Source organism: Limtongia smithiae (genome assembly GCF_038497785.1).
Source record: "Limtongia smithiae strain NRRL Y-17922 unplaced genomic scaffold V1518scaffold_1, whole genome shotgun sequence".
NCBI lineage: Eukaryota > Fungi > Ascomycota > Lipomycetes > Lipomycetales > Lipomycetaceae > Limtongia > Limtongia smithiae.
This window is the reverse complement of record NW_027117622.1, coordinates 315,328-334,413: the sequence shown is the minus strand read 5'-3', so window position 1 is coordinate 334,413 and position 19,086 is coordinate 315,328. Positions and strand designations below refer to the sequence as shown.

The following is a 19,086-nucleotide window of genomic DNA, read 5'->3' as shown; positions in this document are numbered from 1 at the left end:
GAACAGAGCTGACACCCACCAGCCCCTTAAGCAGTTAGGGCTAAGCCCTTATTCTATGTCAAACGATCTCTTCTCCCGCCTGTCAGCCGCACGGTCTCACAAACCGGCAAATACGCACGTGATGGCAAGTCCAGCTCGCGTCTGTGTGTTCCTCCGCTGCTTCTTTCGAGATTCCCCCGGTACCGTTTTCCTCCTGCAATGGCGGCGCCCGTGTCCAGCCCGGCTCATGCCGAAAGCACACGGGAGCCTGAGGAGCCCGAGCTGGAAGACCCGCCTCTTCTTGCGACGCCACTAAGGTACGGCACGGTGCAACCGAAAGTGTACCGCGGGCTCTATCCCCGCAAGATCAACCTTCCCTATTTACGGCGTCTGCAACTGAAGACCATTCTCTCCATCACTCCGGAACCGCTTATTCCTGAGATTCAAGAGTTCTGTCGCGAGCAAGGAATCCAGATGATCCACATCAAGACACCAAAACCGTCGAAGAAGAAACTCGTCTCGCTCACAAACGACGAGGTCACGCGTGCTATCGAAATCATCATCTCCCAGCGCTACATGCCGCTATATATGCATTGTTTGAACGGTAGCCAAATTAGCTGTCTAGTCATTGCGTGTCTCCGAAAACTTTCCTTCTGGCGCACGTCTTCGATATTTTCAGAGTTCAGTTATTACTCCGACGTCACTGCGGCGGATCACAAGTTCGTCCACGAATTCGCAGCGGAAATTCAGCTGCCCAACGATCCCGTTCCGTGGGTATGGATGGGACTTTCGCGAAGCATTGTTGAGAATCATCCAACTTTGAAGATCAAGTCTGTGCACGAGGAAGAGCTTCTTGCTACCAAAGATGAACAATCTCCGCACACAGAGGTCGACGACCTCGATATGGAACTATGAGTACGATTCTTTTTTAATTTTGTTGGTTTGGTCATGATGCATCAGATTGGTTGGATTGGCGTTCATTTTGGTATCTTTCTCGTTCCGGTTTCAAATACATCTTGTAAATTTATGCTCAGATTGTATTCATTAGAAAACTTGTAAGTCACAAGCATATAGTACTACACTTGTCGCTAGATAGGCACAAAATCTTATCATTCAGCTCAAACCAATATCTCGACACTTCCGTTCCTATCAAACCAAAAACAGCGATGCATGCTAAAATTTTTATCGTTGCGGCTTTGTAGTTTACTTCCGTCGCAGCGTCTTGCGCTCCCCAAATCGTCCTCTCTCCTGTGTCGTATCATAGGCACGAATAACTCGCGACTGGCCCTCATCCGCTTGAGAAAACGCAAATCCGCGCTGCTTGCGCATACGCTGCACCTGTCGCACCTTTCTGATCGCTTTCTGGAACTGCTCCATCCGCGGTCGGTAGTCCGCGATGTTGTACTTCTGGATCTCCTGCACGTGGTGGTATGGCTTCGGGAAATACATGCGCTTCGCGTACTTCCACGCGAAATCCCGAAGCAAGCACAGAGCTGGTAGCACGATCATCATCGCCCAGAATACTAATGAACCGTACATATGTGGCATGATACCAAAAAATTCCTCAGAGATACCCAACAGCGGTGCAACAGTTCCGTACACAGGGAAGAACGCGAGCCAGAATAAGAACGACCCAGGAATGGCGATCACAGTATACTTCGTCCACATATCATTCACGAGGGCTGCCTTGCCAAGCACAGTTAGGACACACGCAGTGTACAAGGCAGTGCCCCATACCCAATGTCCTGAAACCTGTCCATTATGCTCATGCAAGCTGCCATAGTAGCAAATTTCGCTCCCAAAGTAGAGAATGAGCGAATGAAAAAAGCCATTGAAAATCCAAGCCCAGAAGCTTCGCACATTGAACTGTTAAATAATTAGTATACTTCGCAAGATCGTCCGCAATCGAAATATAACTTACAAATTCACTTCGTTGACCGACTTGGTACAGTTGGGGATACCGATCTAACAATCGAGCATTCACGAACTGATCAAACACGCCGAGCACAAATGGCGGCGCGACAGTGAAGAACACATTGTAAAATGTAATACTCCATGACTCATAAATAACCTGTCCGGAGTATGCGTTCTGGAACACATACCAAAACTGCGTCATGTACAGCGTAATATTCTTGTAAAAAGAGTATAGAATGACCTTACTCAATCGACGATAACTCCACGCTCCGTGAACGAGCAATAGCTTTCGGAGGTATCTGAACTGACCGATAGACACGTCCGCGCTTCTCGCAGCTTGCATTCCCTCCATACCAGATATACCGACACCAACATGCGCTGCCTGAATCATACTCACGTCGTTTGCACCGTCGCCAATGGCTAGCAAAATTGCTTTGAGATGCCGCTTGACAAGTTTCACAACAAGTGCCTTTTGCAACGGCGAAACACGGCAGCAGATAACTGCCTTGCACATAACTGCAAGATCTAAGAAGTCCTTTTCGATATCTTTCTCTAATGCATACGCAAGTGACGCTCCATCAATAATTAAGGCAAGAGTCTAAAGAAACAGTTAGTCAAGGTTCACAGACAATCACGAGCTCTCGCATACATCTAATATCACGTTTTCGGTGTCCTCGGCCTTGATAGACACAAGCTTGTCCCGAATATTCTTCGCTGTATCTTCCTTGTTGGTTTCGTTCACGATGAGTAGTGTCATATCTTCACTAAGAAGTCGACACGACATTCCGATATTAATAGCAGTCTCTTGCCGATCGCCAGTCAAAACCCTAGAGACGAACGTTAGAATTCGTCGCAATGCTCACCACCATAATGGACGCACCAAATCTTGATACCGGCCATTTGAAGCGTGTGAATCGTGTCAGGGACACCATCCTGGAGTTTATCCTCAACTGCGGTAGCGCCGAGCAAGAACAAGTTCTTCTCAATGATCTCCGCAGCTTTGTCGAGCTCCTCACTGCGATTCGTCATAGTCGTAGCCGCATTGTCGTAAATAGCACTCCACTCAGCATATTCGTCATCGGAAATGACACGCATTGCCAAGCACAGAGTTCGCAAACCATCCGCAGCGTATTCCTCCAAGTGGTGTAAAGTATCCTCTACGTATGGATTTCCCGCCGCCAGACGTTCCAGAATAACTGTATCGGCGCCTTTGCAATACAGACGAATGCTTCCATCTGGACATCGGAAAATAGCAGACATGCGCTTCCGCGTAGAGTTAAACTCGCAAATATTGAGCAATTCATACTCGCGATCCTCCCCATGCTCGGTGATGGTAATCGACTTTGGCCGACGCGTCGTAAATCGGTAGCCAAGTTTCGCCGCGCCTTCAACCAAAGCTCCTTCGTCCGGAGACGATGCTTGATACTTGATCTCATCTGTATCAGGTTTTCGCTCGGGAATAACAGTGTGGCATGTCGCCAGAAGAGTCAAAAACTCGTGGATAACGTCTTTCGTAGCGTGGCTCTCGAGATTCTCGGTAAGATTTGCAAAACTGAAAATTCCAACCATCCGACCATCAATATCAACGGCGCGCTTCTCTTCCGGAATATCATCGCCATAGCAGACGCCTGCAATCGAGCATTGTTTAAACTCCATGATATTGCGAGTCAACGTTCCAGTCTTATCTGAGAAAATAAATTCGATCTGACCGAGTTCTTCAACCAAACTTGACGTTCGGCAAATAGTAGGAGTGTCCGTCGGCGCGTAGTACATATCCAAATCCGAACTAATCAAAAAAGCCTGGTAATACTTCACAACCTCAACAGTGACGAACAAACTGATCGGCACCAGATTTGAGTAAAGTACCCAGTACGTGAGCAGATCCAGAAAGAAAACACTAGCAAGATTGCGGCCCTCGATATATAAGTACGTCAAAGTGCTCTGTGAAACTTTTTCTTTGATAACGTCACCAGCGGCCGAAACCACCGACAAGAGTACAAGAATGGTGAAGAGGAATATGATCTGTAGATTGACCATATGCTCAACCGCAGTTCTCTTAATCGGGGCAGCGGACGCGTTTCGCATAAGCTTAGTCTCATGTCCGGTGAATACAACAAGGCCATGAACCCATGGCGTATTTCTCAAAACTGCGCCTCGCAGTAACAACTGATCGGGATTCAGTGGGATCTCCTTCTCATTTTCAGTATTCTCCATCAGCATAGTCGCTTCGTAGGTATACAGACTGCTGTTTGGTCGCTCGGACTTGATCGTACCCTTCAATTTGCTGAGGTCGGTAGGACTAACTAGCATCGCAGTCTCTACAAGCGCTTGCTTGATCTTCAAATTGGTTTCACCATCAAGATTCGCCGTTTCGATGTAGCACAATCCCTCAGGTTCCGAAGACGCGAGTAAAACTAGATCAGCGGGAATAGACTCTTCTGATTCAACACGGACGATGTCACCGACTCTCACGTTGACCCACTTTTTAATCTCAAACATGCCGTTCGCCAGAACAAGAATCGGCGCGTTGTTAAGATCCTTATCTGCATTTCTCCGCTTGATATCTTCGACGCTCTCCTTGACGGCGGACACAGCCAGCACAATTCCAAGCGTTATGATAGTCGTCCATCTATTTGTTGGCGACACATTCGGCACCTGCTGAATGATACAGGTGAACAAGAAGAACAAGTTGGAGTATTTCGAAAACTGCTCGAACAAGAACTTGGGCAAAAAAGTAGCGATATTGTACTTTGTCGTACTAATGTGATTGTCGAGGTAACCAAACTGACTGTTGCTTGCCGGATCATTAAGGTGGATAACGCGGGGTCCAAGAGTGGACTCGTCGACTGGCTTTCGCCTTAGTAACCTGTTAAATATTCGACGAATATCAAAATCTCCAGACTGTCCCATAGGTTCAGACTCCAGAGACGTCTGCCGCACAAGTCCACCACGCCCATCGAACGGAGCAGCGGCTTCCGTTAATGGCAGATTCATGGCTGACGACTTTGGTCCAAGACCGAGTCGTTGCTTGGCCGAATCATACAACCCAGCAATACCTCGTCGCGGGGCATATTTTCGCCGCCGACCGCGTGTATCCGGATATGTAGGCAAATCGTATGACGAGCCGCCGCCGTCGGCCTCGTACCGTGTCAAATCACTGTCGTCATAAAACGGCTGATACGAGTTTAGCGCAGACGTATCCGTAGTATCGTAATCGTTGACATGCGTACTTGTACGCGCGTCGGGCAGCAATTGCACCGGATACTGATCATCTTGGTGCGGACCCGAGTACGGTTGCTGGAACGGATCTTGGGTTATCTCACTAGGAGTGATATCGTATGAGGATGAGTCGTACGGCGAATCGTCGTCGCGAAAGGGATTGCGGCTGTCTAAATCGCTGGTGTCGACAGCTGTTGGACCGTGATAGATCAGATTTCGCCCGCCAGTGCCGTAACTTGAGCCTCCAGCGTTGTTGTCGGTCATAGTATCGCTGGTTGTGCAATCAAAAGCGGCACACTGACACGGTAACAGCTACGCCCAAAAGCGACAGACGCGATCTGTTTGGAGATTTGAATTGCAAGGTGAATAGGCGGCCCATGAGGCGCGCGACCGTACGCTGTCGAGATGCCTTCAACTGCTAACGAATAATGCCCATGACGCGTCAGAGCTATTTTGGACCCTGGATTTCATGGCGCAGTGCAATGCCCTGCACACATTACCCGCACTTTGATAACCAGAAATAGCATCGCCCAATCGTCAGGCCGCTGTCCGCCCACGGGTTCCCACTGCGCCACCTCTGATCAGTAGTTACGTACATTAACTAGATCCTATGTCTTCAACTAACTAAACGATCTAAAAGGCTTCTATAACAAGCCTCATATGAAAACCGCCGGATCTTACTGCGGACCGGCCACCGTAAAATCCATTTTCTTGTTCTGCAAGAAGATGTACTGCTCCCTCAGCTCAGCATACGCCGCCTTACTTTGCAAAGCTATAGTTCTCCTCGGGGATTCTACCTCGCAACACTGGAATCTCAGTACCCTTGACATACACATCCTCAAACAGTATATCCGCAGTGGCGTCCGGAGGCGCACAGGCCTCGGCCTCCTCGACCTCCTTGTCGACATAGGCACGAATCTCCTTCTCCAGAACCTTGAGCTCGTCCTCGGTAGCGACGCCCCAGGAGATAAGCTTCTCCTTGAGACCGGTGATAGGGTCGTGCGTTGAACGCATACGTTGAATCTCCTCGCGGGTCTATGCCATTAGTTAGATACAGTCACGAACCGTGTTGCTCAATGGAGACACTTACTCTGTAAGTAGTACCAGGGTCAGACATGGAGTGACCACCATAACGGTAGGTCGTGTACTCCAGAACGATGGGTCCGTTTCCCTCCGTGGTCCACTTCTTGGCGAACTCAGACGCGTGCTTGACAGCCAGAACGTTCATGGCATCAATCTTGATACCGGGAATATACTGTCCACGCATATGGTACTCCGTCAAAGCCGAAGATCTGGCCGCAGCAGTGCCCATACCGTACTTGTTGTTCTCGCACGCAAAAACACAGGGAAGCTTCCACAGCTTAGCCATGTTGTAAGCTTCGAAAACCTGGCCCTGGTTGGCGGCACCATCACCGTACAGAGCGAAGGTAGTGTGGGGAAGGCCCAAATAGTGCTTAGCAAAGGCGAGACCAGCGCCCACAGGAACCTGAGCACCGACAATGCCGTTACCGCCATAGAAGTTGGGCGCAAACATGTGCATAGAGCCACCCTTGCCGAACGAAACACCCTCACGTCTGCCCATGAGCTCGGCGAGAATCGCCTTCACCGAGGCGCCGCGCATGTACGCGAAACCGTGGCATCTGTAGGCTGTGATGATCTGATCATCCTTCGAGATGGCGTGTTCAATGCCGACGGCAATGGCCTCCTCACCGATGGAGAGATGGCTGCAACAGTTAGTGTATCTGTCGCCGTCGCTTATGTCACAATAATATTTACCAGCTGTTTTATGTTAGCATTGATAATCATCCAAACTACCAAATCAGAGAGCTCACAATCCTCGGATCTTCTTAGCCTTGTAGAGTGCATCCGCAGCTGTCTCCAGACGACTAAATCGTGTTAGTTCTAATCCAATTCTTAGTCCATTCATAGCTGACATACCGCACAGTACTCATGTTCTTGTACATGTCAAGCAGTTCGTTCTTGGTCGTCTCGAGCCCCAGGGTCGGGAGCTCGATGTTGTAGAAGTCGTACACGTCCGAAGACAAGTTGATCGTGAACGCCTCGTTGGGATCCTGCGACCATCGCCTTAGTACATCATTCACTCGGTCCAGTCTAATCAGGTCCGAAAAGTCCGTCGAACAATAGAGCATACCGAAGGGACGGAGGAGGCAGGCGCATCGGTCGCCAGCGAGCGAGCGCCGGAGAGGAACGACGCACCGACGCGGGCTCTCGAGCCAGTCGAGAGGACGCGCGACGACGCCGACAAAACAGCCGTTCTCATTTTAGGTGAAGGTGCGAGGAAGAGTGCCTTTCGCGGGGTAGAAAGGAGAGAGGTGAAGGGGGACGAGAACGGGGAGAGCAAGCACGCAGTAGAGGCGGCCGAGATCAGGTGGGGGCGGCTGTTTCTGTGCCGCTCAGGGCGCCAATCGCAGTGCGACAAGGGGCTCGTGTTCCTGCGCAACTGCCGCGCCGCGCTGCGCTTACGCCGTGTGGCCCAGCGCTGTCCCCTCTCCGAGTGGGGTTCTCGGGTCTGTGGTGGGGAACGGCCTTCCTCCACCGCCTGGTGGACATCAGAGTAGCAAACAGTTCCTTATAAAACGCCGTCATTCCCTATGTACAAAATACACTGTCTAGTAATATAGGCTCAAGTGCCAGTCGTATCATGGCGACGAGCGCGTGGCCGGCTTCTTGGTCTGCTGCGCGACCACGATCTGCTTCAAGTTGTGCACGTCTTGGTCCGCGACGTAGACTCCACGTCGAGATGGCCGGAGAACGTTGTCCGACGTCCATGGAGGCATCTGCAGGAATTAGCTTGTAATGAACAAAAGAACATGTGCAGAAGTAGAAGTAGTTCGCATACCGAAACAAATCTCTTTATGTCGATCGGTAAACTCAGGCCCAAAGGCTCGCCCATGACAGTCAGTGCAGTTTCCCATCCGAACTCGTCCACCATTTCAAAGCCTTCCGCAGTCGATGCTATCAAGCCAATAACGAAATAAGCGGTCCTATCGACACAATTAGCCGCTCGCTCGCTCTCATCCTCTTCGCTATGAGCCAAAACATACCCTCTCAAACTCCACACTTGAGCATTAAATGCAATATCAACTATGAATCCCACGATATCCGACTCCTCCAAAAACGGAATACCGGAAGCTAATGATGCGATATTCCCAATTGCCCATAAACAGGCCTTGAGCTTCGTCAACACAGCGAGGTCTGTGAACTCTTTACTGTTCTCTTTGATGTACGTGCAGAAAGTGTGCACATGGTCCTTCTGGCGAAGCAGTTTGCAACCAGCATCCGTCCGAATCAGTTCTCGGTAAAAATGCGTGGGCAATACCGCGCGGGCAGCCGTGCTGTTGTCGCCTTGTCCGAAGAACAGCGCCTGCGCCAGCTCTCGCTCCACAACTTGAACGTATTCGTTGATTCCAGCCGTAAACCACAAGTCCATCTCCCGCTCGACAAAGTCAAGCCCTGACAGAAATTTGAATCCCTCAGGAGTAGCCAAAAATCGTAGCAGAAGAGGTGCAATCACATCAGATATACGATCCATATCAGGCAACACCGCGACGAGGTATTCAGATGTCCGACCATCGTCGCATGCGTCCCCGAGTGACTTTACGGCGAGCTCCCGCACGTCCTGGTCGACGTCATAAAGTTGCTCGACCAATAACCGAATGGCCCAGTTATGCATCCTTGGGTAATCGTAATCGATCAGTGTCGCGACGTACGATGTTGCAAACAATCGAGCTTCTTTGTCGCACGTGGTTAGCACCTTCTCGAGCAAAATCCGAGGATGGCCGTCCCTGAAACAAGTTAGAACCGTTGTTCGAATACACTACCACCAAATACACGCACAAATGATAATCAAGAGATGAAATTAGCAATATCAGTAAGTCCTTCCTTGATCCTAGCTCCGTCATATGATAAAACATGTTGAAAATTCTCCATCGTTCCACCATTCTAATCGCTGCTGTTAGTACAAAACCTCAAGTGTCGACTAGCTTCACGCAGAACTTACGCCACGCCATCACGGCTTGCAGTGAGAATGCCGACTAGTCGGAAATAGCCATAACTAAGAGTAGTCTCCAACCTCTGCCTTGAAAACAAAGGTTCTGCGGATGTAATTCCACTCGCCTGCAATGAAGTTAGTAAACCATTAAACTCACTGTCGCATGTGCCAACACTGACCGGATCAAGCTGCGCAAGGCATTCAGCAATTTGTCGCAGTAGCTTATTCTCCATGAGATACTTTACGCCCTCAGGATTCGCAAGCAAAGTTTTGATCAAAACTCCACCAGCTCGCACATATCGCTCGTTATGCGTAGACCTCCGAATCTCTGAAAATCTGTACTTGAACGGCCGATAAAACGACATCAACCGTTTCATAAACTTTGTCGCGCGAATAGCTTCATCTAATCGCCGTGGATTAAGTAACGGTCCCTGCATCAGCTCAATCAAGGTATCCCAGTTCCACTTGGTATAGTTCTTCGTACTAAGCACATTCGTGTCAAGCAACATGTTTCGAAAATACGTGTCATCCAGATGTAATCCCAATCTCATCTTCTTCAGCTCCGACGCTCTCGTCTCTCTCCGAGCTTCACCACGTACTTGCAGAGCCAAATCCGGGAGCGCGTGATATAAATTCCTCGTAATCCTGTCAATCTGATTGATAGTAGACGAAGCTGCAAACCGGTCTAAAGATCCAAATCGAGATGCAGAAGCAAATAGTGGGCCAAGAACTTGTGTCTTGACTGCATATCGCTGGGGCATGAGATCCGCGGATAATGTAATTATTTCGCCCAGAAGAAGCGTCGCTTTCCTGGTATTTTTGTCGTCCAGGTTGTCTTGAATTATGATCAATAGATGCTGCATAATTGTTAGTAACTGCATTGAAACAGTAGAGCTCAGACGACTTACCTGTAACAATTCGGCTTCTATAAAAACTGCCAATAGCAACGACACGTACTGATCCCGTAATGATGTACTTGCAGCTTTTGATCCTAAGCGCGTCGTCTCCGCACTGTTTACATAACCTGGAAGAGATAGTTAGTCAAAACCAAGCAACCGAAGCCGTAGAACATACTTGTAAGTCTCCGGCCGGCCAGGTACGGCGTCGACCATTCCGGCTTTGTGATACTAAAAATCTCGAATAAAAAGTCCATGATAATTTCCTATGCCATGTTAGATTATGCACGCAGGAAGTCCCAGCTTCTCAAGAACTCACTCGAACTCCAGGTAACCGTAATCTCATACTCTGCACCACTGATCGAATCATCGCCAGATCAAACATACACATATAAAACAGTCCGCACCAAGATTTCAGTGTAATAGACAATACACGCGCCGTGCCTTTAATTTTGGCTTCGTCAATGTGCTCAAGATCTTGCAGTTCGGCGAATGGCGTCATTATAGCCTCTAGATCAATACCCGCCCATATATATTGGCGCGTAGACGGCATATCCAGTAAAAATAAAAACGCCATCATGATGCTATCCGATAATTCATATGACCCTTTCGCGAGCGCTTGCGTAAGTACCTTGATGCCGCCCGCGGCGGACACTTTGCTCGGATCAAACAGCACTATGAACACGTCACTATGTGAAATTTCTGAACACGCCCGTGGGTATACATACACAGTTCCGCAAGTGTCTCTAGTGCGATTTCGTTTAGTTTATCCGCAGGTTCTTCCGCGACTGCCACCAGAGCGCACAGCACACCAAGCGAAAGCTCACCGACTCCTTCAGGCACTTCCATATATCCACGAATAAACTTGATAGCTTGCTCGCGCTCAAGGTTGAACGACTGTTCCTTAGCGAGAGATCTATGATACCCAGCATATTAGCATCGCACGCCGAGAGCGGCACACTGCATGTGCTTACCGGATAACAAAGGCGTCAGTTTTCAAATTGATGATCGCTTTCAATGACGCTAAATCGGTAATTGCATATCTCGCCGTCCGGTATCCTGTAGCCATAACCTCCGTCGCCGAATGCGATAACAGTTTCTGTACCCTGATGGCCACGAATTAGCCTTTGTTCTAGCCAAATAGTCCGCGTAAACACACCTTCGGCCAAAGACCGGAAGCACAAGCTCGCTTTTCAGATCCGGATACCGCTGCAGCAACGCAACCAGCTCGTTTGTCTTGGACACTAAATAAGTCGTCGACTTGTCCGGCTCTTCCAGCGACTGCAAGATGTCGCCGAGCACCCACGTCGGGCTTCCGCCGCTACCGAGACTTCCATCTTATACAATTGCTGTTAGTTCAATCCCGGCTGTGCTTGCAGTACTGTCATGTCCCAAACAGGCTGCGTCCGGTGTAGCAGGGGTTCGCGATACGTACCGTCCTCGTCCTCGTCTTCGACAGCGCGTTCAAAATTCGTATTAATGCGCTCCAGTTTAATCATCTAAACACAGATTGAAGCAACTAAATTCGTGAGAACCCCCCAAGGCGGAAGAAATGTAGGGCGGCGCCTAGCCGTAACGTGCAAGCAAGACTGAACACAACGTGACTTTGATCTAGAACATATACCGTGCGATAACGAAGAAAACACACGCCACGCCCTAGTCCTTCGTTACCGGAGTTTCGATGATTGAGTCGTAGGTCCACGTGGATATCGCTAAGCGTCAAGAGTGTTGTTGTTGCGCTGTGCCCAAGGGCTGGAGCCATCCGGGCATTAAGGTTTATATATCGAGATCTCGAAATCAGGGCTCGCGATCCTGAGCCAGTTAATAGCCACCGAATCTCGACTCTGCTTCACCAACTTGCAGAGCAATGCCTGTCCCACAGATAGCCAAGCCAAAGCAGTACAAAGAGCAGGTAACTGCGGCACAGTCTATGAGACGGAAAACAGTCACACGGCTGGTGCTAGATAACCCTTATACGAAGATCAGCTGGTACGAGGTGACCTTGCGTACAGTCAAGTTCACTTCTTGATCGCTAACTACTCTATAGGCCACTAGTATCACAAGAAGATGGACCTCTATTTGTTGAGTTACTGTGCAGGTAGTTTACCGACTGCAGCTTGGCGCAGATCTCATCACTGACCTGAAAAATGCTCGTCCAGTCTGTTGCGACCGGTGCATACATATATCGACGAAAAATTAGCGCTTCAAAACCAGCGACAAAGGAAGCGCTGCCGTTCACGACGTGCAATAAAACGCCAACGACGAGCGACGGCAGCAGCAGCAGCAGCAGCAGCCGCCGCCGGCAGGACCACTGCTTCCGATCAAATGGATACCCAACCAGCATCCAACATGACAGCTAACTCAGATGATTCATCAATCCCCAAACTGCCCCGTCTCAAACTCCTCGACTACATCACTATCGGCTTCAACAACAGCACAAAAGCATTAGAACTTCAATGTCCGGACCGGCGTTTCCAAGCCTCCTTACTCGACCCCAAATCCACCTCCGCACCTCCGTCAGCGAAACGGTCTCACAACCCCTCTACGCCACCACTCCGGGCGCTCTTCGTCGCGCGCTCAGACATTCAACCCCCAGTCTTACTATCACACTTTGCACTTGCCTGCGCCTCGGCAAGCCCATCCGTCAAAATTGTGCAACTACCCAAATCTGCGATGGCTGCACTGTCTACAGCCTCTGGACTTCCGGATCTAGGCGTCGTCGGCCTCCGCCACGGGTGTCCGGGCGCCGACTTCATTTTCAGCGCTTTGGAGAGAGTCAACCCCGTTGACGTACCCTGGCTTCCGCATAAGCCGTTTCTCTACAAACCATTGAATGTGAAGCAGATCACTACCACTGCGCCTATACTTCCGCCGAAAGGAGCTCCTGAAATCGATGTGATTGATGACTAAAGCTACGATGTACACTGTATTTATGGTAAAATTGCCAACGGCTACAAAATATTCTCGGCGCCAAGCAAAGCAAAACATTATCCAACATTCACCATCCAAGACTAATCATCTTTGGTTAGTTGCACCATTACCAAAACAAACAATATACCAAAAAAATCAAAATAGCAGCGTCACCTAATTTTCATCTTTGTCGCTAATGACCCGCAGACAAGCATTCAGACTCCGTGGAATCTCCTGTGACTTGTACTCCTTCTCAAAGAATAGCATCTGCAGAACGATCTTGCCCACAGGGAAAGGCGCAACTGCTGTCTTCTGTTTTCGCGGAGATCCGGAGCTGTTGGGATCGTTTGCCCACTCACTGTAGCAGGGCACTTCCAAAATCTTAGACTTCATGCGAATCTCGCGCTCAATATCCGAGAACGAGATGTATGACCGCGCAAATGATCCATCCGGACCCATGATACTCTCCAACGAGCGACCGCCGTTGCTCGATGCAGCAGAGGCAGAGGCCTGTTCCAGGGCCATATTAATAGATCTCCGCTTAGGCGAACCGAACAGCTTGTCAAGACCAAACCGTGCGTCCTTCTTCTTTGGCGACTGCGCGCGAGAAGTAGGACGAACACACGGCTGAGTGATCTTAGCCTTTAAGGTGAGAATAAACTCCAAACCATTGCCAACGATAAGTTCAAATTCCTGGTAAATGGCAGCGTTGTTGGTCAAACTGGCATGCGCGGTTGTCACGCAGTGAATTCCGTTATCCAAGGTCAGTGTGAAGAACGGTTTTGATTCTGTCAACATGTTAACCTTTATCCACGTCCATATAGCACTTCAGTCATACCTTCAACAATATCGATTTTCAGATCCTTAAGAGCCAGAACCTTGACAAACAGCCGACCACGATCCGCAGGGTCAACCTGCTCTCTCATGAAATTCTCGCTGATGCGACTTGCCACACCAATTTTGCTCCCATTCGAGACGACTCGTTTGGCCTGGCTACTGACGAGCTTCGGAGTCTTCTTTCTTACAATTAGCGGCTGATCCAACACCATGCTTGAAACTGCTACATCACGAGTAGGCGCTACTCCTGAACGGTTCGTACTGTCGTTGGTGTTCAAATGTCCGACCTTCGATGAGTCGCGCCTCCGCGCCTTTACGACGTTGGCATCTTGGTTAACAGGTGCTGTCTGGCTCATTTGTTCGCTACTAAGAACTGGTAGCTCTGGCGGCGGTACAGGTGGTGGCGGTGGCTTCTCAAAAAAGTCGGACACCGCGCGGGCATACACGACGTTGGTGTTTTGCCGCATCAAGTATCCTCGCTGCAAGGAAGTTAGAAAGAAGAAATTCAAGGACTTGAGGTATGTGTCAACTGACCTTCTGAGTCTCAACAACTCGGTCGAACTCTTGCTCCATCTCCAAGGTCAGATCATCGATATCAAAATTCAAATCCAACGACAGCTTTTCAGCCTCCGGGAGCTCCAAGAACGTCGGCTTGTAATAGTCTCCACTGACTTTCCGGTGTTCCCTTGCCATTTGGTCAAACTCAGCCGGAGCCAAACTAGGCCGAGTTCTCGCGCCCGTCGATGACTTGATCGTTTGCTCCGGCTCGGGAACATCGTTCTTGATCAACTCCTCCTCGAAAGACTCAGTTTCAGCGGTATCGTTAATGAAATCCTGGATAGTATGCTGCGACCAGTCTCGCGTCAAAAATGACGAAGACGTGAGATAATCGTCTAGTCCAAGACCGACTTCTTGCTTGCTCTCGAACGGAAGTTCAAGCTTGAATTGCTCAGCTTCAGCAATCAAATCAGCCACCGTGCTGTCCTCCGTGACCTTGACCTCATCTGCCAAATTTGGTGACGGCGTCTGAATTTCAGCAGCCGGACTCTCGTACGTTTCTACGTACTTGGGCGATTCCCAATGTTCTGTCTTCTGCAAAACATCCTTCGGGTTCAAGGTCTCGTTTGCATTCTTCGCAAGAGCCTCTTCGAAATGATCAGGCGCCGCTTTGACTTCGTCAAATTTGGGTTTCTTCCTCTGCGAATCCTCGACATCCAACTCATGAACAGTATCCTGAGTGACCTTGTTGCTGAATTCGTTGTGACCAGTGTTCGCAACAGAATCGTCATGACCGCTCTCTGATTCTGCAGTCTCGCTTATATCATCCATCGCATAATCATCAAGAATATCCATCGCGTCAAATGTAGATCCAGTATCTGAGACAACGCTAAACTCAGACTCTCTGTGATGCGCGCTCCTAGCTGATAGCCTTCTCGACGCTGGCGGCTGCGGGCTCTGAGGTTCAGCGGGAATAGGAGACTGAGCCAAAGGCTTAACCGGAAGCGCTGGCAATGGACGGGAGTGTAACGTCATCGAGGGGCGCGGAAGAGATCGACTACCGCTTGGGGAGCGGCGGATGAATGAGCCTGAGCTGAATGCACTCTCAAACTTGGGCATTGGCGAAGTTGGTGCCTGAGACGGAAGCTCATCTTGTCGCACCTCAATCGGACTATACCCACCATCGTCTTCGGAGTCTGACATTGCAGGGCCAGCGTGAACAGGCTCCGTTGTTGACTCGAATTCCAAAACCTGGGGAGGTGCCATTTCAAACGTCACTTTCTTTAGCCGAAGGGATCCCGTCGTTGACAAGATCGAAGACCGCTTCTCTGGAGATCGGCGGCCACTCATAGGTGGTGAAAGCCTTTCCTCGGTAGACTCCAAACTGTTCTCTCTTGGTCGAAGGAAATTCAATGGCTTAACCGGTGACGCCGGCAGTGTCCGCGCCGCGAATGTTGAAGCAGGTGACACAGGCGACGAAGCCTGATGAAATACACTATTCTTAACGCGATTTCCCATAATCGGCGACCCCATACCCGGAGATGTTGCAGGGTGATTCTCAGCCTGTGTCTCCTTCTCCTTGTCGTGCCAAAACGAGAGCATCGACTGCCGCGGTCTCTGCGAAGATGCCTTAACCCCCGACGGCTCGTCCGACATCCCGTTCAAGTTTTGCAGTGCGCGTCTGTGGTCCATGGTGGAAGGAGAATTTCTGCGCGAATCGTAGGAGGAAACTTCAGACAAGGGTGCGGGTTGCGCGCGCACGTCCGGAGCTGTCTCAGATACTTGCGCCGCCATTGTCGTAGAGGATCAGTGGACGCTGTCACAGCTATTAAACCGGCGTGGTCGCGTTCGCGAATAAGACTTAAAGGGCAGGCGGCACGATCGAAAGACGAGAATAGGGCGACGTGAGAGCGTCTGGCAACCGGAGGGCCCACGTATGCGGCTTGGTGACACCCACTAATTGTTTGTTTATCCTGAAGGGCGCTAGTTGCCGTGGCAACTAGCACATAACAGTCGTTATCACGTGGTGCAATGGTGTTAGTGACTTAAGCGAACACGCGCCATCCCTGCACATCTCCCCGCAGTACAACACTAGCGACTTTTTCAGCCGCGTGGTAATCACTGCACCTACTGAGATACTTATATCATACAACTTCTTAATTCCTTGAAGAGAATCACGACTGCTAGTCATCAACATGAAGAGAATGAATAGATAACGAACTTCTTGGTGGGAAGCTAATTTACCAGTACAGATCTGTAGTTACGTGATTTTGCTTATAAAAAAGTCGGCGTAATTAGGCATTAGTGGCTGTGAAAGTCCACGACTCCTGGTTGGGCTTGAACTCGACGCCGAGCTCCAGCAGCTTGCAGAACACTTTGCTAAAGTCCGCGAAGAAGTCGTCGTTAGAGTTGGCGTACTTGTCGACGAAGACCTTGAACTTCTTGTCCTGTTGAAATATTTAGTAAGGCAATTGACAGAACAAATCAGAGGTGACCGAACCTTAACAAGGCACATATCGGCAGGGAGCATCATGAGCGAGTTGGTAGAGTCCTGGTACTGAGCAGGTCCCTTCCACTGTAGCAGATTATAGTTAACAACCTGTAGACAAGAGATGAACACGTAGACCGCGAACACAAACCTTTCTCCAGTGCCACTTCTCTTCCTTCAGAAGCTTGTAGAAGTCGTTGGTCAGGTAGGTAGGGGCGAAGGTCCAGGGGCCGTCGAACCCTGACCGGTCGGTGTGGCATCTGCCGAGAGCGTGTGCGCCAATGAGGGCAACGATCTCCTGATCGTTGAAGCCTATATAGCGCGTCAACAACCGACTTGCGAACGGAAGCTATACGACTACATACCCATGCGGTAGAAGATGGATCGGACATGGTCTGCGCCCTTGTCGCCGTCGGGAAGACGGCCATCGGGAGTGCACGCAGCTAGATAACACAAGAAGTTAGCCTCCGCGCCCCAACTGTGTCGGCGCTCGTCGACATGTTAGATCACGTGCTGTGATCGCGAAGCCGTTGCAATCGCGTGACGAACGGCTCAAAAAAAACATGCGAGAGAACGCCGCACGGGAAGGCATTGTGCTGAAAACAGGACAGGGACCAACTTACAGGCATCCTCGTCGTGACGGCCCGGTCTCCACTTGATCGTAGGGCCGCCGAGCTCCTGGACGGAGGCAACGCCGGCAAGAGTCCACAGGTCGCCGTAGGAAATCCAGGGGTACTTGGCGTGAATGGGCTCGAGATGATCACGGGCTTTTTCCTGTAGAGAAGGCTATTAGAATCAGACGGTACAACTGTTGCAAGGACAGACAGGAGAGACTTACGAGACCAGCGTTGGCGCCCTTTGCGAAGAAAATCAGATGTCAGCAATTGAACAGAGGCACAGTGGTATCTGAGCGATGAGCTTACATGAAGTGCCTCCGGAGCAAATCTACCGAGTCAATTGTTAGCAGACTGAGGGGAGGGCGCAATGCCACTAAGATTAGGCAGAAAGGGATTGACTCACCTCATGGTGGCGCCGCTGGAGCCGCCGGTGTTGGAAGCAGCATCGTAAGTGCCAGACGCGTGCCAGGCGAGACGGATCAGAACCGGTCCGTAGGAGCCGTCGTCATAGTCGTCAGACTCGAGCGACGCAGCAATGTCGTCGTAAACTTTCTTGTAGTCCTCATAGGTGGGGACGAAGGGCTTAGGGACGACGGGCACGACGACAGTGTCATTCGCGGAGGAGTAGTAGTAGTAGCCACCACCGCCGACGAGGGCTGCAGCGATGACAGTGAAAAGGAGGGTGTTGCCGGAGCCCTTGGGGGGTGGGACTTCAGCCTTGGGAGCCTCGGTCTTAGGGGCCTCCGTGGAGTAGGAGCGGGCGACGGCCGTGCGGCCAACGGCGAGCGCGAGGCGCGATCGGGTGGCAGATAAAGCGGCAGCGCGGGAGGCTGCACGAAGCGCGGGACGGGCGACGAAGGACATGGCGGGCGGCAGAGGCTGGAGGGGAAGCAGGAACTGCTGGCGATCGGAAGATCAAGAAGGAGGACGGACACGTGTTGGCTTATATACGGACTACGGGCGGTGGACGCGTGAAGCAGGTAAGGCGGGGTTCACGCGCTGCCGCACGGGCTGCAATCGGTACCGTGAAAGAGGGCCTCTGCGCCGGTACCCCCGCAAGGTTCTAGCAGGGAGCCGGCCTTCTTACGGCCCTATTCCGTGTCCTGCCATTGGCCAGCCGCCGCCGCACTTTGCCCTAGCCCTGTCTGGGCAAGCAGATCAGGAGTCTCGAGACCTTCACTTCTCGTACTGGGCATCTTGTTGCGGACTTGTGAAGTCGTGGTATGCAGAACAGCAGGGTGGATTTTGCGCTTGATGCGGAGGTCATGAAGTAGGAATTGGCGGTGGGCATAGTGGGCGGCGAGCAAAACATCACGCGCTGTCGCATGTCTACGCCCTCGGCCTCCGCTGATGAGCTGATGAGGAATCACGATGATGAGATGCCTCAGCAGTGTCGGCGTCTCCCTTACGTCTAGTTCTTCTCAGTACCACATCAGAGCCTTTTTAATTTAGCTTTCTTTCTTGAATTTTCCGTGCTGGCTCGGGCGACGCGCTCGAGTGTAGTTTAAACGCGTTGATGTGTGCGATTATAAATACGCGAAGTTCTGGATCCTGCGCGACAAGTGCGTCTCTTACATATCAGCTCTTGCGTCGTGAAGCTCTTGCTCAGCTCGCGTGCTCTCTCGCTCTGTGTACGCTGAGTAAAGCAGTGTTCTCCGCGCATTTGTCATGAACACTTCCGAGCTCGTCTCGTCTGTTCTCGTTCGTCCATGACGT

General features: G+C 50.7%; 7 protein-coding genes across 7 annotated transcripts; 2 read left to right on the top strand and 5 right to left on the bottom strand.

The window, feature by feature from the left end:
* Positions 1-92: 92 nt before the first annotated feature.
* V1518DRAFT_408403 (tyrosine phosphatase family-domain-containing protein) lies at positions 93-1,094 on the top strand. The gene has a single exon (XM_066902117.1). It carries the CDS (start codon positions 199-201, stop codon positions 892-894), a length of 696 nt encoding a protein of 231 aa, XP_066761775.1. The 5' UTR covers positions 93-198; the 3' UTR covers positions 895-1,094.
* V1518DRAFT_408402 (uncharacterized protein) lies at positions 995-5,622 on the bottom strand. Its single transcript, XM_066902116.1, has 4 exons — positions 2,774-5,622; positions 2,543-2,720; positions 1,901-2,491; positions 995-1,845 (listed from the first exon to the last, which is right to left on the bottom strand). Exons 1-4 carry the CDS (start codon positions 5,374-5,376, stop codon positions 1,183-1,185), a joined length of 4,035 nt encoding a protein of 1,344 aa, XP_066761774.1. The 5' UTR covers positions 5,377-5,622; the 3' UTR covers positions 995-1,182.
* A 61-nt stretch (positions 5,623-5,683) lies between these two features.
* On the bottom strand, positions 5,684-7,488 carry V1518DRAFT_408398 (dehydrogenase E1 component-domain-containing protein). The gene is made up of 5 exons (XM_066902115.1): positions 7,265-7,488; positions 7,051-7,184; positions 6,945-6,998; positions 6,203-6,836; positions 5,684-6,147 (listed from the first exon to the last, which is right to left on the bottom strand). Exons 1-5 carry the CDS (start codon positions 7,391-7,393, stop codon positions 5,872-5,874), a joined length of 1,227 nt encoding a protein of 408 aa, XP_066761773.1. The 5' UTR covers positions 7,394-7,488; the 3' UTR covers positions 5,684-5,871.
* V1518DRAFT_408393 (Rapamycin-insensitive companion of mTOR, N-term-domain-containing protein) lies at positions 7,489-11,772 on the bottom strand. Its single transcript, XM_066902114.1, has 13 exons — positions 11,456-11,772; positions 11,180-11,357; positions 10,995-11,126; positions 10,749-10,936; positions 10,340-10,695; positions 10,199-10,286; positions 10,033-10,148; positions 9,304-9,981; positions 9,134-9,249; positions 8,971-9,075; positions 8,178-8,918; positions 7,973-8,117; positions 7,489-7,910 (listed from the first exon to the last, which is right to left on the bottom strand). Exons 1-13 carry the CDS (start codon positions 11,517-11,519, stop codon positions 7,773-7,775), a joined length of 3,045 nt encoding a protein of 1,014 aa, XP_066761772.1. The 5' UTR covers positions 11,520-11,772; the 3' UTR covers positions 7,489-7,772.
* A 178-nt stretch (positions 11,773-11,950) lies between these two features.
* Positions 11,951-12,930, top strand: V1518DRAFT_369608 (uncharacterized protein; the record flags this gene model as incomplete). Its single annotated transcript, XM_066901282.1, has 4 exons — positions 11,951-12,009; positions 12,068-12,118; positions 12,180-12,262; positions 12,377-12,930. 4 exons carry the CDS (start codon positions 11,951-11,953, stop codon positions 12,928-12,930), a joined length of 747 nt encoding a protein of 248 aa, XP_066761771.1.
* Positions 12,904-16,200, bottom strand: V1518DRAFT_408386 (uncharacterized protein). Its single transcript, XM_066902113.1, has 3 exons — positions 14,302-16,200; positions 13,769-14,246; positions 12,904-13,718 (listed from the first exon to the last, which is right to left on the bottom strand). Exons 1-3 carry the CDS (start codon positions 16,057-16,059, stop codon positions 13,105-13,107), a joined length of 2,850 nt encoding a protein of 949 aa, XP_066761770.1. The 5' UTR covers positions 16,060-16,200; the 3' UTR covers positions 12,904-13,104.
* Positions 16,201-16,403: 203 nt separating this feature from the next.
* On the bottom strand, positions 16,404-18,380 carry V1518DRAFT_408383 (heme peroxidase). The gene is made up of 8 exons (XM_066902112.1): positions 17,774-18,380; positions 17,677-17,698; positions 17,592-17,609; positions 17,377-17,527; positions 17,119-17,196; positions 16,905-17,065; positions 16,766-16,840; positions 16,404-16,712 (listed from the first exon to the last, which is right to left on the bottom strand). The coding sequence occupies exons 1-8, from the start codon at positions 18,232-18,234 to the stop codon at positions 16,560-16,562; spliced, it is 1,119 nt and encodes a 372-aa protein (XP_066761769.1). The 5' UTR covers positions 18,235-18,380; the 3' UTR covers positions 16,404-16,559.
* Between the last annotated feature and the right edge of the window lie 706 nt (positions 18,381-19,086).